The 19,075-nt window shown below is 45.0% G+C and overlaps 1 protein-coding gene across 1 annotated transcript in view; it reads left to right on the top strand.

The window, feature by feature from the left end:
* Nucleotides 1–4,469: 4,469 nt before the first annotated feature.
* The window catches only part of CA5A (carbonic anhydrase 5A), a 294,099-nt gene continuing 279,493 nt past the window's right edge, over nt 4,470–19,075 (top strand). Inside the window, exon 1 of the mRNA XM_078670298.1 lies at nt 4,470–4,612. Within this exon, the coding sequence (XP_078526424.1) occupies nt 4,486–4,612 (127 nt within the window). The 5' untranslated portion in view covers nt 4,470–4,485. The remainder of the gene's footprint in view (nt 4,613–19,075) is intronic.

The raw sequence follows: 19,075 nt of genomic DNA, 5'->3' as shown, positions 1-19,075 counted from the left end.
TCACCGCACATCTCTCTGTTATTTTCCCTCTGGTCGCTACACTCCCTTTGCCTCGTATCGCTCAGTATCCGATACGATCCTTCCTGGTTCCCCATATTCCCTGGGCTGCGCTCATTTCTGTCATCACAGGGACTATGGTGCGACCTCTCACAACTCCCATTCTGTTCTCTGGTGCCAGGCACACAGTGTGGACACTTAAAGCTGTTCCTGTACTCTTGCGCTCTCCTCTCCCCTTCACTGAGTATTGGGCACGCCACCCCTCCACTCCCGGGGCCCCCGTTTTCCAGATCTGTTCTACCTCCATTCCGGGCCCAATGGGTGACTCCCCTACTCCCTCTACAGTCCCACTCCGGACTACTCTCCCCAGCCCCGCAGTGAGTCCGTGCTCGGCTGTCCTGACTTTCCCTTTCTGCTTCTGCAGCATTGATGCACTTTTGAGCCTTCACTGCCTCGTCCCACTGCTTCATGTACTCATTTAGCTCTTGAAAGGATTTTCGTCCAGATCCCCTCAGATCCATTGGCCATCTGGGGCCCCCAGGATCTCCCCCTGGGTCCCCTGCTGTGTGCATCGGGGTGCTCCACTCTCTGGGTATCGGCATCTGACTTGGGGAATTAGTGGTATCGTTCCTCCTTGCCTGCTCTGCTCTTTCTCTATCTTTCCGTTTCCGTTCTTCCCCTTTTGCTCTCTCTTGGTCATATATCGATATTATAGGACCTATGGTAACAGGTACCTGTAGTGCATCTGGTAATGGGTAGGATGTGGCGCTTTCCGTTTCCGGCGCTCTTTGTACCACAAACCTACCGACTACCTGTTGCACCTGACTAGGCTGGAGCAACTCTTTCTTTGGCTCAGGATCCCACTCTGAACTGGGAAGCGGTCTATGCTCTCCTGCATTGCCCCCCTTTGCTCCTTCAGTATTCTCGACCTCTCCCCCTGCTCTATTATACGGGGGTGGCCTGTCTGTCAGTAATCTGTTTATCAAGCTATCCTCTGTTTCGCTCTCATCATCTTCTTCTAGGGGACTTTTATTTACTGGCGCCTCTAACACTGGGTACAGTTTATTTATTTCCAAATTATGCACTCTCCATCTTTTAGCATCCGCATCCCACCTGGCATCCTGCACTGCCCTTACCGATCGTTTCACCCTTTCTTGTCGTCTGTTCATATTCTTTTCATGCGCTGCCCTAATCCATGCTTCAAGAGCTTCAAACTGGGTTGGTCTAGGCAAGGGTCTCTTTGAGGTCATGACTGATTTCAATCGATGTAACACCTCTAATCTGAACGTCCCGTACTTCGGGAACGTCAATTCCTCATTTCCTTCAGTAATCTTACTCCACTCTGATATCCAAAGGATCGTATGCAACCCAACATTTACTGCCATATAACGAGCTGGCGTACCCTCCGGCGGGGCTTCTTCCCCTTCATACGATCCTCGCTTCTCTTTCTTAAACAGCGCTTTCAACCATTTAAAACACTTCATAATTATGCGCACAAAATCCAGCCTCGCTACTCTGTTTACTTCCTGATGACAATCCACCAATCCTGTCGCGGCTTTGCTAGCTTGGCCTATCACAGCGCGGTCTTTCTCCTGTCGGCCAATCACGTCGCGACCCTGTCTGACGTGTTCGCTAGCTGGCCTATCACAGCGCGGTCTTTCGCCGGTCAGCCAATCACTGCGCGACACCACCTGACGTCACTTTTCTCCGCTTCGCAGCAGCACCCCTCCTTTCTCAACTCGTCTCCCGGTTATGCATGCGTCCCATTCATACTCTGAAAAATGACTACTTCCGACCAAGCGGTCACTTCTCTCGACTGTACGTCCACAGTCTATCTGTAATTGTCAACACAACTGACGAGATGTCTATCGTCTCTCTGATAGGTTGCTTACACACACAGTAACTTCCGACCAGCGTCCGTTACTCACGCACTCACTCTTACGTTCCCCCTATCTCGGTCTCTCGGGTGATCAATGGTACCTCATGACCCCCTTCACACTAGTTGACAATTACTCTGGGTGTCCGATACACCCGAACCACTTAAGCTCTCCTTGAACTTAAGATTTCCACCGGTTGCGCGCGCTCACAACCTGTTCCACAGTCACTCTACAGACATTCAACTCCGCCAGACATTACAACATAGATACAATACAAAAACACCGCAATCTAACACGCATAACCCTTTATACTCACTCTCGACCGATACTGCTGCTTTTTCTGTCTCACGTCATCCGGATCTTCTTCTGCGGGCTGTTCTTCCGATCATCGATTTCTAGGGGCCTTGGGGTAAGCTAACCTGGCCTAGGTCACCGTCCTCAAGAAGGCAACCATCCTCTATAGCTACCAACTGAAAGGGCGAGATTTTGATCGATACCTTATATCTATTGATCCAAACCTCGATCTGGTCGACTGAACCTTTGTTGCCTGTCTGTAAGGAAAGAAAGTGCACCTATTTCCAAGTCAGTTCACCCAAGAAAGGACTCTACTCCCAAAGATCACGGACAACTTCTAAGTTTCAAAAGTTTATTGTAAAGATATAATGAGCTGCAAATACAGGCATCTCAGAATGAGATTCACGAGATACACAGGTCCAATTACATACATGTGCTCTCGAAAAGCCCTCAGACGAGCAACAGAAATCACTAACACAAGTTCTAAAAATAATAAAGCTATAAGCATAGACGCATATCGCTCCTTCATTTAGATTGGAGGAAAACAAACACAGGTTAGGCGTCCCTACCCTGTTCTAGATGGTATCCCTACTTAACCAAATCCCAACCTAACAAAGGTGTCAGCAATGAATGACCCCCAAGGGAAGTCACCCACTCTAAGTCTCTTGGTGAAAACCTAAAGTTCTCCAGTCATGACCCCTCTCTGCCTACCCATCCGCTCTCTAAAGGGTCCTCAGGTCTCTGCTCTAACTCCACCCAGGGGTGCTGTCCCTAATACAAAACAGTCAACAACATTTGAGACGCCCCTTGCGAAACGCCTCTCACGTGGTGCAACTTCAGGCTTTTTCCATGATGCTTTGTATTGGGCCTCAGACGTTAGAGTTGACCTTGCTTCTCAGACTCTTCTCCGGCCCGCTGATACCCCTTAAACATTCCAGAACCCTCCTCCATGTCTGGGCCGTCCACTGAACAGACCTCTATTCATTCACTTATAATTGGATCCCCCCTTTCCTGTTGCAGACAGATATCTGCCGCCAAGAACCCAACTCTCATAGACTTCTAAAAAGGCTTGCAACATTTCTCAGCCCAGACATGTACGTGTAAATCAATGCTAAAACATTTCAGGCCTACAATATTTCTCATTATGATTATAGCATTCAACTTCTTCATTTAATTAAAGCATGTTAATACTCTTATTCTATTATTCAGTAAACATTACTATAAATCATGGCCCATTAATGCAATGACCAAAAACGTTAAAACAATCTGTGTCGTGAAAAGAAACACCTTCCCTTTTAGCTCCAGCTCTGGCCCTGAGGCCTACCACGTTCTGCTCTTAACCACATACCACCTTATGTTTTAGCAGCTTCACGACATGGATTCAAAAAAATAATCACATCTAATAAAGTCATATAATGTCACACATTTCTGTATTAGTTCCACTTCTACTTAAATCTCTATATTAGCTGTATATTTTTGAATATACTTGCAGATACTATTAGCACTCATGGCATTTCTCATCATGACTTGTGCTTACTACAGGTAAGTGTGATGTACTCATATATTTAAATCAGTTCGCGCTCTCTCACTGCTGTTAGTGGCCCATCGAATGATGGTGCACCCTTAATGAGGGTTTAAGTGCTAGTGTCCGGGCCTTGAAGTGCAGAGTCTTTGCAGCATGGTGGTATAATTCTAATATTGCAGCACAGTGCCTTCATCTTCCTACAGGGTTTAGTGGGCAGTTGGCCAAACCAACCAACCAGGTGACTGGTGGAGTTGGCTTCTGTATCTCCGTGGCCTGTTAGTACAGGTGCATGCACGGCGCTTGCCACTGTTTGATGACTTAGTGTATGTCCCAGCAGTGTCTGGGTAATGAGGTTCAGTTTCTAGGCACTTGCTGTGAACCTCTAGGCAGCTACAGGCAGAGTGCGGGCAGGTGGCTCAATCTACAGCCAGTCAATGTTAGTGTCTCTGGGCAGCTGGTGTCACTGTCTGCTGCGGTGTTAGTGTCAGTATCTGCCTACGAAGGCTCAGTCTGTAGGCAATACGTCAGGATGTGGGCAGTTAGTGATGCGGGCTGGGCAGTAAATGCCAGTGTCCGGGTTTGACCTGTCAGTCACTTCTAGGTAGCTGTCCAGTTGCGTTGTCTGTGGTCTGTGATTTCCCAACCCGCCTCTTGCGTGACATTCTGCAGCGCCCGCTCTCTGCTGTCAGTGCAGGGGCGTGGCTTTCGGCTCTCAGTGCACCAGGTCCCCGGACAGGCTGCCAGTCTGGGGAGTCCCTGCCTGAGATTGCTGCAGCGCGTCTACCTGGCACCATGCGAGCGCTCGTGAAGCTGCTGCCCCGGGCACTGCTCGGGGGTGCCCGGGATCCTCGCGGCTTCCCCGGCAGAGCCTGCAGCCTGGCAGCCTGCTCCAGCGCCCTCCAGCACAAGAAGGCGGCATGTGAGTACCAGAGGCGCAACTTCAAACACTTCCCTGAGCGCAGAGCTCTGCATCCAGAGGAGAGTGAGGGAGGCGCAGAGGGGGGTACTTTATAACTCAGTGTCCACTCCACACGGGGTACGGGGTTATCATGTGGAGAGTGAGGACAACGTATGCATAGACACCAGTTTAAAACCGTCCAATGAAGAGTGACTGAGAGCAGCACTCGCAATAAGGGATGGGTACCAACTTTCTTCTTTGAATTGCGGAGTAAGGACAGCGTGTGCCCACAGGGATACCGCTCTGAGACGTCATCCAGCGCAGAGTGAAGGCAGCGCGTGCACACAGGGCACCCGTTTAAGACTTCATCCCGTGCGCAATGAGGACAGAGCGCTCACACATGATAGCTGTTTAAAACGTCTCCCAGTGCTGTGCGAGGGCAGTGTGTACCCACAGGATACTGGATTAGGATGACATGCAGTGCAGAATGAGGGCAGCGTGTGTGCACAGAATACAGATTTTAAACTTCGCTGAGTGCACAGTGAGGGCGATATGTGCCTGGGGCCCGTCCTCTAACGTCACCCTGTACCGAGCAGGAGCATCCTATGCACTTGTGGCAGCTCGGCTGTGCAGAGTAGGGTCACGTGCTTATGGGACACTGCCTTACTTCATGTAGAGTACACCGAGGGCAGTCACGCGCATGGGGGTACCACTTTATGACTCCATCCATTCGAGAGTAAAGCCAGCATATGCACAGGGTGTACTGCGCTATGACTTATTGCCTACCTCCATCCATCACTTATGCATTTCACCTGCGCACCTCCAGTGCTCTCGTTACTTGTGCAGCTAGCCGTGTATCCAGACCCATGCCAGTACCTATTCAGTCGTGCATCTTATTATCTGTGTATTTCACTTGTGTACGGTGAATGGGGAAAAATTGTTTAAAAAATATCGCGGTGCAGCAATATCGTGTCACGAATATCGTCAAATAAAACATATTGAGGGACGAAAAGAAGAAGAATGTCGTTTTTAATATATATAATTTCGTTTTTTTTAAATTCGTTGCATATGGTATTTTTTCATTTAATATAGTTGTATTAAATATCAGTTTTAAATCAATTTAAGCTACATTAGTTATAGTATTTTTAGGTATTACTATTCTTAAAATAATTGTTTTATATTTGTAGTGTAGCTTGTACGTTTTACGGTGTAATTATATATTTTTTTGTATTTAATTAGTAATTTATAATTTAGTAGCAAGTTGTTGGGTTTGTAGGGGAATCGGTTGGGAAGTTATTGAAATGATAAATTATGACTCCACATGGCTCAATTTCTTATTGAGTACTCCATCTTCATTGAGTTTGCTCACATAGGGCCTGTTTCACAGAGGGTCTCTGCAGTCCTGATGGAGGCTCCAGGCTCGTTGCTGAATTTCCGCAATGAGAACCGCAGTATAGAGATTCTATTAAGACTGCGGGGCCTCTACCACGACTGCGGAGGCTCTGTGTGGATCAGGCCCATATAGCACAAGGCAGTTGCGCAACAATGAAGAAGCAATAATACTGTGTAAACATTCATGCATCAATCACACCATTTAATGTCAATATGTGTTTGCAGTACTTAAATGCTCTCCATTTATGTATTTAGTCATTTAAAATGACATATAATCCACCAACCAAGCATAAAGTGGCTTCATAGCACTGAATGCACGTATGTATGTGGTATTTCTATTGTGTGAACCTAGCAAAAGTGCAGCAGAGCACTGTACATGATCAAAGACAAGCTTAAAGTCAATGAATAATAGAAAAGGAAGTTGGGTTGTGGGTGGTTAACACCTTGTGATGCAGTGTTCTTTAAAGAGGTAAGACTTCAACTCTTTCCTGAACTGGACCAGCATTGAGGCGGTCCGGATTGATGTGGGGATGTTGTTCCTGATACTGGGTGCATAGATGGAAAAGGCCTTTTGCTTTATGTGGTTTTTGCGCACTTTTAGTCTGCCTCCTTATATTGTCCTGGCTACGGGTGTGCGAAGAACCACCAGAGATCGTTAGCTTGTCTTGGGTCCTGGTGGTGATGGCTTGGTAAAGGATGCAGCTGGTATAGAAGATGGTGCGGGCTGGCAAGAGGAGCTAATGGAGTTCCATCAGGGTGGGATGATGGGATTATATGTCTTCAGGCCCTGGATGAAATGTGCTGTAGAGTGTATGATGCCACTAAAGGGTGCCAGTGTGGAGTCTGGGGTTTCAAGGTGTAGGGCAGTACCACCATCCAAGGGCTCAAACAGCAGTTCTGAAGCCTTTTTCTGGAAGAATCGGTTTGACTTTCTTTGTAAGACAGAGCTGGTACCAAGCCATCTTTTTTTTGGCAGTCTGTTCCTTGAGGGTGGGGTTGGTGTCCAGGGCAAACCCAAATAACTTGGCATCCAGTGAGAGTAAGAGTTCAAAGCCATCAAGTATAATGCCGTTGAGCCAGGGTTGTACTGTGTCTTGTTTGTTATTCTTGGCAGATAAGAGGAACTCTGTCTTGATTGGCTTAAGTTTCAGGGGGGGGGGGGGGGGAAGGGGCTGGGCATCTAGGCCTGGGTGATGTGCTGGCAGTGTTTGATGTGTTGGATGTCTGAAGCAGAGGAGCTGTGCAAGAAGTAGAAGCATACTCAGTATGTGGATGACAGTTGTCCTTTGTAGCACGTTGTATGCATAAGGGCCCTAAAAACTTGGGGGCATATTAGCAAGGCGGCCAATATGAAATTATCGCTGCTTTTGCAGACGTTTTCGGCCGAGAAGCGGCGATAATTTTATCTCCTTATTAGCAAGGTGTCGCTAACAGCAGTTAGCGAACGTTTGTAGGCGATAGCGAGCGGTTTGGGGCCCGCTTTGCATTTATTTATTTATTTATTTATTTATTTAGTTTATAGAGCGCGACAGATGCCCAAAAAGGGCTTCCCGGCGCTAAACAGAAATTTGAACTGGAGGGACAGAAAGGTTAGAATGGGAAACCAAAAGCGCCCATTGGTTAAAAAGCCAGGTTTTAATGGCTTTGCGAAAGTGTAGGTACCTATTTTCAAGACGGAGGGTTTGGGGAAGGGAATTCCAGATCTTTGGGCCTAGGTAGGAAAAAGATCTTCCTCCCATCCTGGCCCGTCGTATTTTAGGGATACAGAAGAGACCTTGGGAGGCGGATCTCAAGTCTCGGGCAGGCATGTAGGTATGCGCAAGGGTCAGAAGGTATTTGGGAGCATTGCCCCACTTTATCCTGTGCATGAGGCTGAGAGTTTTAAATTTAACCCTGTTGTCAATTCTAAGCCAATGAAGTGCCTTTAAGTGGCTGGACATACGGTCTCTCCTGTTACATTTACAGAGCAGCCTCGCTGCCGCGTTCTGTACCAGTTGGAGACGCATTGTGACTGCCTGGGATGCCCCCAAATAGAGGACATTCCCATAGTCCAGGCGGGAAGTGACTAATGAATTGACAACTGTCTTTTGGGTGTCTCCAGGGAGCATCCATATAATTTTTTTGAGCCATCTCAGGATCGTAAAACAGGTGGCTGAAAGAAAGTTCACCTGGGGCTCCATGGTTAGGTCTCTATCAATGATGAAACCCAGATTGCGGACCTGGTGCGATGGAGTTGGCAGGGGGCCCATTTCAAGTGGCCAGTGTCTGGGGTTCCAGAGGTTTTGGTCAGGACCTACTATCAGAACCTCAGTTTTACTGCCATTTAGTTTGAGCATATTTTTGTTCATCCAGGACGAGATGTTCCTAAGGCCAGTCTGGAGGCGTGAAGGAGTATCTTGGTTCACATCAGATAGGGAGAACATAATTTGGGAGTCGTCAGCGTATGTGTACATGGTGAGGCCATCAGATTCAGCAATCTGAGCCAATGGCACTGCGTAAAGGTTAAAAAGTAGGGGGCTGAGTACTGATCCCCGTGGGACTCCGTGCGGAGAAAAATGGGTCTTGGATGCCGCATTTCTGGAGGAAATTTGGAAAGTCCTGAGTGTCAAAAAGGATGCTATCCAGTCTAGTGCCTTTCCTCTTATGCCCATATTGGAAAGAGAGATGAGCAGGGTGTTGTGAGAGATGGTGTCAAACGCTGCGCTGAGGTCAAGAAGAATCAGCGCGGCAGAGTGACCCATATCGACCAAATGTCGAAGATTTTCCACGACTCCAAGTAATGTGGTTTCCGTCGAGAATCCTGCGCGGAAGCCGGATTGGGTGGGGTGTAGGACATTGTTTGCCTCTGTGAACTTGGTAAGATGTTCATGAATGTGTCTTTCCAAAATTTTGGAAATTGCAGGCAGGAGGGATATCGGGCGAAAATTTGCTAAGATGCATGTCAGTGATATTTATCGCTAATGACATGCCAAGTGGGTGTACCCAACCTGTTAGCGACTGAAAGCAACACAGGCGTAGCGATAAAAAAAATTGCGCTAAGCGCGAATATCGCTGAAAACTAACGCCTGCTCAGACCACTTCTTAACCTGTATATCCAATGGGAGTTGGATATTCAGGTTAAGACCCTATTGGCGTTAATGCCTGAATATTGCTGGATTTCCAGCGATATTCAAGCATTAAGCCTCTATCGCCGGATATTTTATCGCATTTGAGATAAACGTTGGTAATAGCATGTTATCTCTGCGATAATGTCCGGCGATGCACGTCGACATAATAAATGTCGCTAAGCTTATTTAGCGATAAATATCGCTAGTTGTTGTTAATATGCCCCTCGGATCTTCACAACATCAGATGCTGTATGCAGAAATTTAATTTAATCACTTTTCCTTCATGTACACCAGTCGTCTAGCATGTGTTCATCATCAGCGTTGCTTTCCGCTTAGCGCCATGATGTTCTTAGGAGTAACAGTAGCGCTTTATAAATATAGCTGTTTAGTGGCAAGGGCCACACATCATGTGTGACATACTCTGCCAGTCCTGGCTTTTTAGCCAACAACATTTTATCTGTTGGAATTTCATAGCTTCTACTTTCAATATCATAAACAAAACTACCTGTCCTAAAATGAAAAGGGCTCTTATCTGAAAAGGTGGGACCAACTGCAGTGCACACATAACAATGTCCCACTTTACATTACATACCATGAGATGTGTATTCATACAAATGCTTGAAAACCTTCACCTGCCATAAACACAGTGCACGGTTGTTATTATTCAGAGCATGCATAAGGTGCTTGATGAAATTGAAACGCCTTAGGAAGAGTTACCTGGAGCAATTTAGAAGAGCATGTATTAATGGTGTATTTAAATATGTTGCTGTTCCTCTCCTGCCGTAGATCCAATGATGAAGAATTCAAAGTTCATGCACCCAGATGTCACAGTCTTCGTGGCGCTAAACTTTAAATTAGGGTTGTGTAAAATGTTTGTTGCGCAGCTGTAATCTTGCACCATTCCAGAATTTCGTGTTATGTAAAACGGGCAACATATTGACCATTTGCTATACCTTAAAATTGCTCATGTTTTTTACCCATGACTGGTTTGAGTAGAATATGTCTTGCAGAGAGACGTTTTTTTCACAAATTCGATATTGTCACTTCGAAACAGTTTTTTGCTGTTATCTCACAGGGAATCGTGCACCTTTGCAAACATTACGAATGCTTCATAAAAAAAGTTCACATTTCGTATGCCCCCTACTTGAAAAATCATCTATAAATATGTATGTTCTTGCTAAGGAACAAAGAGTTCTTCTGAGGATGAATATATTGCCTTTATTTATCTAGTAACTTGATGTGCCACATGAAAGGCATTTGTAACAAACACAGAATTGTCGACCTGATTCTACCTTCTACTGGGAATCAGTGAAGACCGCTTGGCCTCTCAGAGATGGTTAGATCTGTTCAGTCCTGTTACCAATGTAACTCCCATATTTCGTGCATTTTGCAGGCTGTTTTTGAAAATGCTTAGACAAAAGATATTACCTTAATTGTTGCATCACAATTACAGAAGAAATTGTACCTATTTTGTTAATGTCTCCAAGTTAATAGGTAATATGTTTTTAGGCTTAAATGGAATTCTTACTATCAAATACTTCACATCCATCCATAATAGGTGAAATTCATCCTGGTGATTCTTAAATGTAAGGGAAAAATAGATCAGTGGGGCTTTGCTGAAATCATGAATGGAGTCAATACACAAAAGAGGTGTCAGCAGCTCACACAATACCTTGTTAAACTGATGCCTCCTGGACAGTAGGTGGCACCCGGTTCTTTTCCGGGTTTGTCTTGATGCTCAGGCCAAGCTACCCAAAGTGAGCAAATGTTAGTCTCTTTGACATCAAGTTATGTCTGTGCAATTGTTAGAGGGTCATTGCCCAACAGGGCAGCGTGTCAAATAATCATAAGATGGCAACAGAAATATCTGAATACATTCCCATTTTATTGGTCGGAATGATGCTCAAAAGACCCCGTTACATTTTCAACCAGTCCTAATTTATTAGCCAACACTCTTTACGTTCTAATTTTCGAGCCTGTATTCACGCATTCTCCCAATTTATAAGAAAGCTTTTAAGTATACCACAAATAACTACATAGAATAGACTTTTGCCACACTCACCATCTTTCATTCTAAATGCCTATCCTTACTCCTATTGCGAAAAATACTAAGGGAAATCTATAGATAGAAAAGAATCATGAATTCATGTTTTGTGCAATCTGGAAAACATGTTACTACTATTATACAATTATTTTTTTACCGCAAATTGTTTTGAACACGTTTGTGTTGCTCACAGTTTATATTGACTCTGTTGCATATGTTCTTTTTTATTAATTTATGAGACTATTATTAGGACAGTCGTTTAAAATGACTTGCCTGACGAATGTCCATCTGAACTAACACCTGACTGGTTAACCTCTAAAATCAGTCACTATCATCCCCCAAAATCTTTAGGAATTTGACATTTTCATTGAATTTTTTTCTAGGGGCAAGCAGAGTTTTTTTTATGTCCAAGCAGCCTTAATTTGGAATGGTCTCCCAGACATGGTACATACTTGCACATCAGAAATATCATCTGACATAAATATTGTGTCCTAAATTTGTTTATAAAAATATCCTCCCACTTGGTATAGAGTTTATTTTATTAACTATAATGTGTCAATATATTTGAAGACTGTATCTAGCCGCCATGTTAGTCGGCGATATTCTGATAGTGATTCTCCGGTACCAGGCCATTATGTGCTCCTGTGCTGATTTTACAGTCTTTCAACACCTACCCAAGGTAAATTTATCGTAATTGCAAGGATTAGGCCAACAACAGCTAGAAAAGCATGCCAGGTATGAGTGTGCTATCTAAATGTTCTAAGTCAGACATTCATCTAAACGCCTGACCTAACTCTTCCTAGGACTAGGTACATTTTCAGTGCAACCCAGTATAACCGGATGTATGCCCTCAGCCACTCGTACCATTAGTCATACTGGCAGGGCCGGACTGGCTACCGGGCAGTTGTGTGTGCTGCCGAGCTCGGGGCTAATTTCTCTGTGGTGGGGGCTTATTTCGTTGATGGGGACCTGCGTGCGATTTCAAATAAAAAAAGCAAAACGAATTTCGTTTTGCACACGCAGGTCCCCATCAACGAAATTAGCCCCCAGCACGGCAGCACACACAACTGCCCGGTAGCCAGTCCGGCCCTGAACACTGGGGCATATTTGCAAGCCTCACGGCCACTGGACGTCACTTTTTTTGACCCTCTGATGGCGCAGCACCATTTTCCATATTTACAAGGTGGTGCTAAGCCACTTTGCATGGCTTAACGCTACCTTGTAAATATGCCGTTTTCTGCTGCAGTCTACTGTGGCAAATGTCGTGCAATGGGTTTTGCTGTGGGCATTCCACTGCAGCACCCATTGCTGTTTAAAGCTGCCCCAGATGTACAAGGCTGATGCAGCGCCAAAATTCGAACTCCATGGAATACCAGGCATAAGAATGGCGCAAGCAGGATACATTTTTAATTTCTCCTCTTGTTTTGCTCTTTCATGGAAGGTGAAAATTGCCATTATTAATTGTTTATCTGCAGGAAGGTGTTCCTTCCTGCACATAAACAATCGTCCCTGCAGCTCAGGCACCCTTGCAACCTGGCGGCAGGGTGCCTGCACTGGTGCTTTCTTTCCGCAAAGCGGAAACACAGGGGTGCACCGTATTCTTGTGAATACGGCGCATCCCTGCGTTTTGGAAATGTTGGAGCACGGCGCTGCCAAATTTGGCGCAGCTCAGCACTCTGACATTTTATGGTAAACACGGCCCACTGTGCATTCGGTGTACTACAACTACATGCAGTTTGTAAAATCCTCCATAGCCCTGGAGTACTACAGTGTCTTATAGTTCTACGGAGCAGCTTGTGCTGCATAACGCGCCCCTAATAAGGAAGAGGGAGATCCAGGCTGCGCATGCTCTTTATGCACCGTCCATAGCCTCGCCCAGCCTGGCACGCAGCTATCCGAGGCGTGTTTGCCTTGATGGAACATTACTCAACATTCGGCGGGTCATGCCAGGCCAATGCAGGGGAGGATAAACACAGCTCAAAACTGTTCTTTCCGCAGGGGCGTGGGCAGGAAAAAATAAAGCTTTTTCACAAGACTTTAGCTAACTGCGTCTGCTAACCTGGCAGCAACTGTTAGGTGGAATGCAGAGTAAACACTGATGTTAGTCACTCTCCATGGCATCTTCCCTTCATCCAGGGCGGGGCGTGCCAGGAGTTTAGAAGGAATATATTGTGGACAATTTGTGTATTTTGGAATTGGATGGGCATAATCGAGTTTGCGGACAGAATTTGTGTACAGTTTAAAAAGTTAGCCAAGCCCCCTTAAAAAGCCTTAACATAAACCAAAAAGTTTTAAGATGTTAATTCTTAACTTAAAGCTGTTGCCTGGCAAACCCTTTCTCCCTAGGAGATAAGGGCACAAGAACAAGTGGGGTTCTACCAGCTTGTCAGGTTGTCAGTGTCAGATTCCCATACCAATGTCTAAGACGGCGCCCCCTTTATAAATGCACACCTTGGGCCTCATTTATGAGAAATGACGCATCGCTGCGTGGAAGCAGCGATGCGTCACTTCTCAGTGCGCACTCCTTGCGACATTCCTGATGCGTCATATTTAATGTATGATGCATCATGTCGCAAAGAGTTACAGATACGTCAGTATTTCTGACGTATCTGTAAACACAAAAGTGATACATTGCTGGAGTGTGTCACAAAAGTGACGCAAATCCAGCAATGCTTCCTTTCACATGGGGCAAGCCCCATGTGAAAGGGCTTGCGTCAGTCTTACGCCTGCTGTGAGGCAGGCACAAGATTTTGACGCAACAGCGTCCTAGAAGTGACGCAGTGAAATCTCATAGATTTCACTGCGTCACTTCTACAAGGCTTTTCACTGTAGAACGCCCCCCCTGCATACATTATACCTGACGCAGGTACAATGTAGCGCAGGGGTTTACAAAGTGACGCATCTCCTTAGATGCGTCACTTTGTAAATAGTGCGCAACAGGAGGCATGTTTTACGCCGCCGATGCGTTACAAAAAGTGACGCATCGGAAGCGCAAAACTGACGCAAGGCCTCATAAATGAGGCCCCTTGTAACGTGTATTCCTACAAGCTATGAAATGTTGGATTTATGATGTACGCAGATGGCATAAAGGCCTCTTCAGGGGCGCTGGCAAGATGTCTTAGCAAATGAAGCATTCGCACTTTCGCAGTTGACATCTGGAGTGACCAGCAGACCACGAATTTGAATTCCATCAAGACCAACATAGCCTTTAGTCCATTTAACACTGATAAGAGGGTGTCCTTAAATTGGTTAGTAGTAACACCTGTTTTTTACAGTGCTAATAAAGTACCCTAGCTTCTATGGTAACATGTACCTACTTTTACGTCCAGACATCTTAAGTCCTATGTAAGGGCCAATTGCCAACAATGGTTTGCAGCGAGGGAGGTAGCAACACATTATTTGGTATGTGATATAGTCAGAGGTTTTTTTTTATTAAAAGGATTTGTATTACTTTGTGAAATACATTAAGATAAAATGGCGTGTAAACAAGAGTAAGAAGTTTTGGTAATTCATTGTCACATAATGGAGGTCCTTTTGTGCCCATCTCACATCTCTTCTTTTACTCCTCATGCCTTTTTTTTCTATCTTCTATCTTTCTGCACCCTTTTCATTAATCTTTCCTGCCAGGGTCACCTAAATCACCTAAATCACATACCTACCACATGTGTCCATTCAATGTCCATTCAATGTCCATTCAATGATAAGTAAAGTGTGGTATGTCATATGTCTCGCAGCCCCAAATTCTCGTAGTGAGAGTGAGAGCGTGATTGAGTGAGAGAGTCAGTGTGAGTGAGAGTGAGTGCGAGTGAGTGAGTGAGAGTGTGTAAGTGAGATCAGTGAGATCAGTACAGTGGGTTGCTCCTCACTCGCTGGTCAGGCACCCCCTGCAAATAGCATAGGGATAAAATTAGTCATTCCACGGGCAGGTGCAAAGGGGGAGTCCCTCGTCGGTTTTGCCATGAAGGAGGGTTCCCTGTGATGTCATCTGGGGACACCTGGGACAGCAGCATATAAGGCATCACAAGGCGAAGGTTGCCCTCTTTTCCTTCCAGCGTGCACCGGTATTCTTCTTACACCCACCCACCCACTCATGGAGGAAGGCAGAATTGGCAGAATTTCTTTCAGCAGAAAAAGGGGCCACCCCAAATGTGGACTGATTTACTGAACTTTCACCCTGGAGGGGTGTTGCTTTGTGTGGGCACTGGGCAGGCAGGAGGAGGAAATGCCGCTGGTGGTCTTGGACCTTTCTGTCATCCCCCGGGATGCCTAGAGTTGAGCATTTTGCGGAATTTTTCTGGTGACAGGTATCCCATCAAGGATGGAGTGTTATGTGGTGCCCTGGTGTTGGTGTTGGGATGGAATAGCAGGTAACTGCCTGCCCATCCCTCTGACAGATGAAGGGAAGTTTCTACTAAGATATGTATGCCCTGGATGCCCTTAGTTGAGGGTGTGGGCGATGGATAAGGAAAGGGGCCTTCTGGCACTTTCCATCCTGAAGTGTTCTGCTGTGATGGAAGGTGGAGACAACTTTGTATTGCCTGCAGAATCTTTGAGCTGTTTTGATGAACTTACATCCTGCATTCTCATAACAATATTGTATGTCTTTGCTGATCTTATGTCCTATATTTTCATAACAATAATGTCTGCTTAACTATGGTTATCGTTTCGCAAAGATACTATGTGACTATGTAAATAAGAGGCTACGCCCATGGTTAAACCACATTAATCACATTTGTCTCTCTCCTTGGGAGTTGTTGCAGTGCGAGAGGCGGGGGCAGCGAATTGTACGTTGTGAGCACACTTATCAGCCTGCTCCATCCCATTGCCTGCTTATCCACTCCTTGTGTGCCCTTTCCAGGGACAGCGGGCCTGTGAAAAAATATGAAAGTCGATTTAATTAAAATCAATATATATTGATATTTTAATGCATAAGTCTGAACTCGATAGTCATTTGCCCCATAATCATTTATCAACTATTTAAAGTTCTGGTCAGCTGGAAAAAAAGTACAATTTTAAAGTGCTACTTCAGCGAAATATTATTGAGCAAAGTTTATTCATGATAACAAGTGATTAGATAAACTAAACATATGCTCAATCATATATGAGTACTGTGAATCACCCACACCCCACAATAGTATCTGCATTGCGACATTAATCAGTTTACTCGTAGGTTGTATATACAAATTCACATTTAGCAGATCTACTTATTGAGACATAGAGTTACATGGAGCACTATTGCTTTGATTATGAGTGACCTGTACATTTCAATTGGCCCAGTAACAGTAATGTTGGGTGTGTGGGGTGGGGAAATAAGATGGGTGAGAATGAGGCCTAAAACAAAGGTCTTCAAACTGGGGGGTGCGCCTCCCCCCTGGGATCCGTGCTGGCGTTCCCATGGGGGCGCAAATGCCTCATAAATACGTGTACATGAAGATGGCCTGGAAGTGGAACTGTTTTTATTTTTCGTGTTTCCAGGCTGTCTTCATTTCAATGAAGGTTAAAGTGCATATACATGTAAGGCAACTGTGAGCCTAAGCCACTGGTGGCATAGACATGGCTAAAATCAAGAAAACATTCTAAAAGTATTTTGTTGTATTTTCAGGTTCACAGCAATTGCACGTCAAATAATACACACCCCTTATCTGTAAAATAAATGCTGATTAAGCTAATTGGTGGCAAATGCACTCTTTCACAATATGAAATGTCAATTTGTTAATGTGATCACTCAAGATGTCTGTATGTGAGACCACAGAGTCACAGAATTCAATCCTGGTCGGAGCAGTGCAGAATAGTTACTTTTGTATTTATAGTGCTAAGCGGTCCCTGCATGTAACAGAAAGCACTGTGAATATGTAAGGCATTATTCTAGAATTGTATTACACACACAGTATAATATAGGATGGCACACCATGATTTAGTGTGTATGATATGGGACACTGCAATTATGCTGTAGGGGAGCACCAAAGTATGCTTAAAACAAATAAATCATCTGCAAGAAAGAACTAATTATTCAGTATAATGCGGCACATTTTTTTGCAAGTATTACTTCATTATTTTTGACATTTTTCACATGATAGTTCTGTCTGGGGAAAGATTTCACCTCATTAGTTCAATTTAACAACCAAATCTAGAAATAACCTACCGAAAGATTACCAGTTAACCTTTGCTAAGAGCTTTCCACTGCACGCACACACGTTCACACATTTTTAAATCCATTTGAGCTAGAAAGAACTTTTTTTGTGTGAAAATCTGCCGATTATGCAGCAGGTGGTGGCTTATGTGGGAAATGCAGCAAATCCATAATTATGCAAAAAATTCAGAGGCTGCAAAATCACATAATTCCAGTGCTCATGTATATGATGAAAAAGTGCTTTCAAATAATACATATTAGTAGTAGGGAACCAGACTGGTCCTAGTGTAGGCATTTTTATGATTACATTATAAATACACTTTCCAAAAATCAGCACCATTACATTGCCTCTCAAAAATAATAAAGGCCTGATTTAGCCGTCGTTCTGCCGCTGCAGCAGTTCCAAGTACCTCCGTTAAGCTGACGGAATCTTGTCTGCCGTATTTAAAGGTGGCCTCAACAGACTGTGGTCCGCCATGTTTGCAGTCTTCTCAGCTGACTGACAGTACTCCGTCAGGCTGGTGGGATTGCTCTGAGCTGATTTAGATGTTCCTGTTGTGCTGGTGGTGTCTCGGGGCCGGAAACCTGAAGAAGTGAGGCCATGGGGGTGTGGAGACAGCTATGTACTACTTATCATGACTCCCCTACACATATATGTTGTGGATCTGTCAATATGTACATGTAGGTAATGTGTAATGCACTTTTTTTAACATATAACATTGCACACCAACAACATATACACATTCTGTTGAATGTCCACCCAAAGAGTGCGGCAACAACGGGGTTACTTAGTCATGGTGTCAAGTAGTAGCTACACAAGGAGGACCTGTATGATGGGGTTCAAGATGTAAACGGAAGTGTGAACCTGAAAAGGGGACATCATCACAGTATGTTCAGACTCAGTCTATGTTACAACTACTGTATATTCCAGTATTAGTAGATGGACCAACCAACTTGAGTATGGAGGTGTTCCTGCCACAGTTGCCTCAATGGAAAGTCACATCTTAATGGGCGCGGCGGTCATCTTAGTCGGACTCCCTCTCAAAGACACCTTTGCCTCTGATGCAGTCGAGGCGGGAGGACGATTCTGGTGCAGTCGGTGGGTTTTGGGCGGTCTTTCGGCTATAGACCTACCAACATCTAGATACAGCAGGCGGACCGCGAAGTTGGCGGGCAGGAAGACAGTAAAAAAGTGACGGCAAGCCCTGATTCACCAAAATCTAAATCAGGTCCTAAATCTTTTTCATCCTGATTCTTCAAGTGGCTCCTTAACCGCATGCGTGCGGGCGGAATTCCGCTCGCACGCTGAGAATTTGTAAAGCCCATGTTACATGACGAGCTGGGCTCGTCATGAGCGTGCGAGGAGGCTACCTCATGACGAGCTCAGCTCGTCATGAGCGTGGAAGGGGTTAATTATAGCCTTTTCGACCCCACTCCTTTTACTCTCACACAAAGGTACCTTCAGGTCCCCATTAACAATTCAGGGGTGGTTGTTTTTAACAAAAAGTATGGGAACTGTGTTGTATTCCATTTCCATAGTTACTTGAGGTATCATTGGAATGTACAGTGGGATTCCAGCTGATCATTCGAGGTCCGCAAGTTATGCGGAGACCTCTGAAGTAGGCTGATGTGTTGGGACTGTGCTGTGTACTTTTGGAGAATAAAGAATGCAGTTATTCTCTCTATGCATTCAAGAAGTCATTGAAGAACCTATTCTTACATTTGGCGATGAGGATGGGATCTCCTTGTACACCCTACAGCAGCACTTTCTGACTTTACTCAGGAGTTTATCGACTTCTACACTGTTGATG

Source organism: Lissotriton helveticus, chromosome 12 (genome assembly GCF_964261635.1).
Source record: "Lissotriton helveticus chromosome 12, aLisHel1.1, whole genome shotgun sequence".
Taxonomy (NCBI): domain Eukaryota; kingdom Metazoa; phylum Chordata; class Amphibia; order Caudata; family Salamandridae; genus Lissotriton; species Lissotriton helveticus.
Note: the sequence above shows the minus strand (reverse complement) of the source record. Positions and strands in the feature narration are given on the sequence as shown.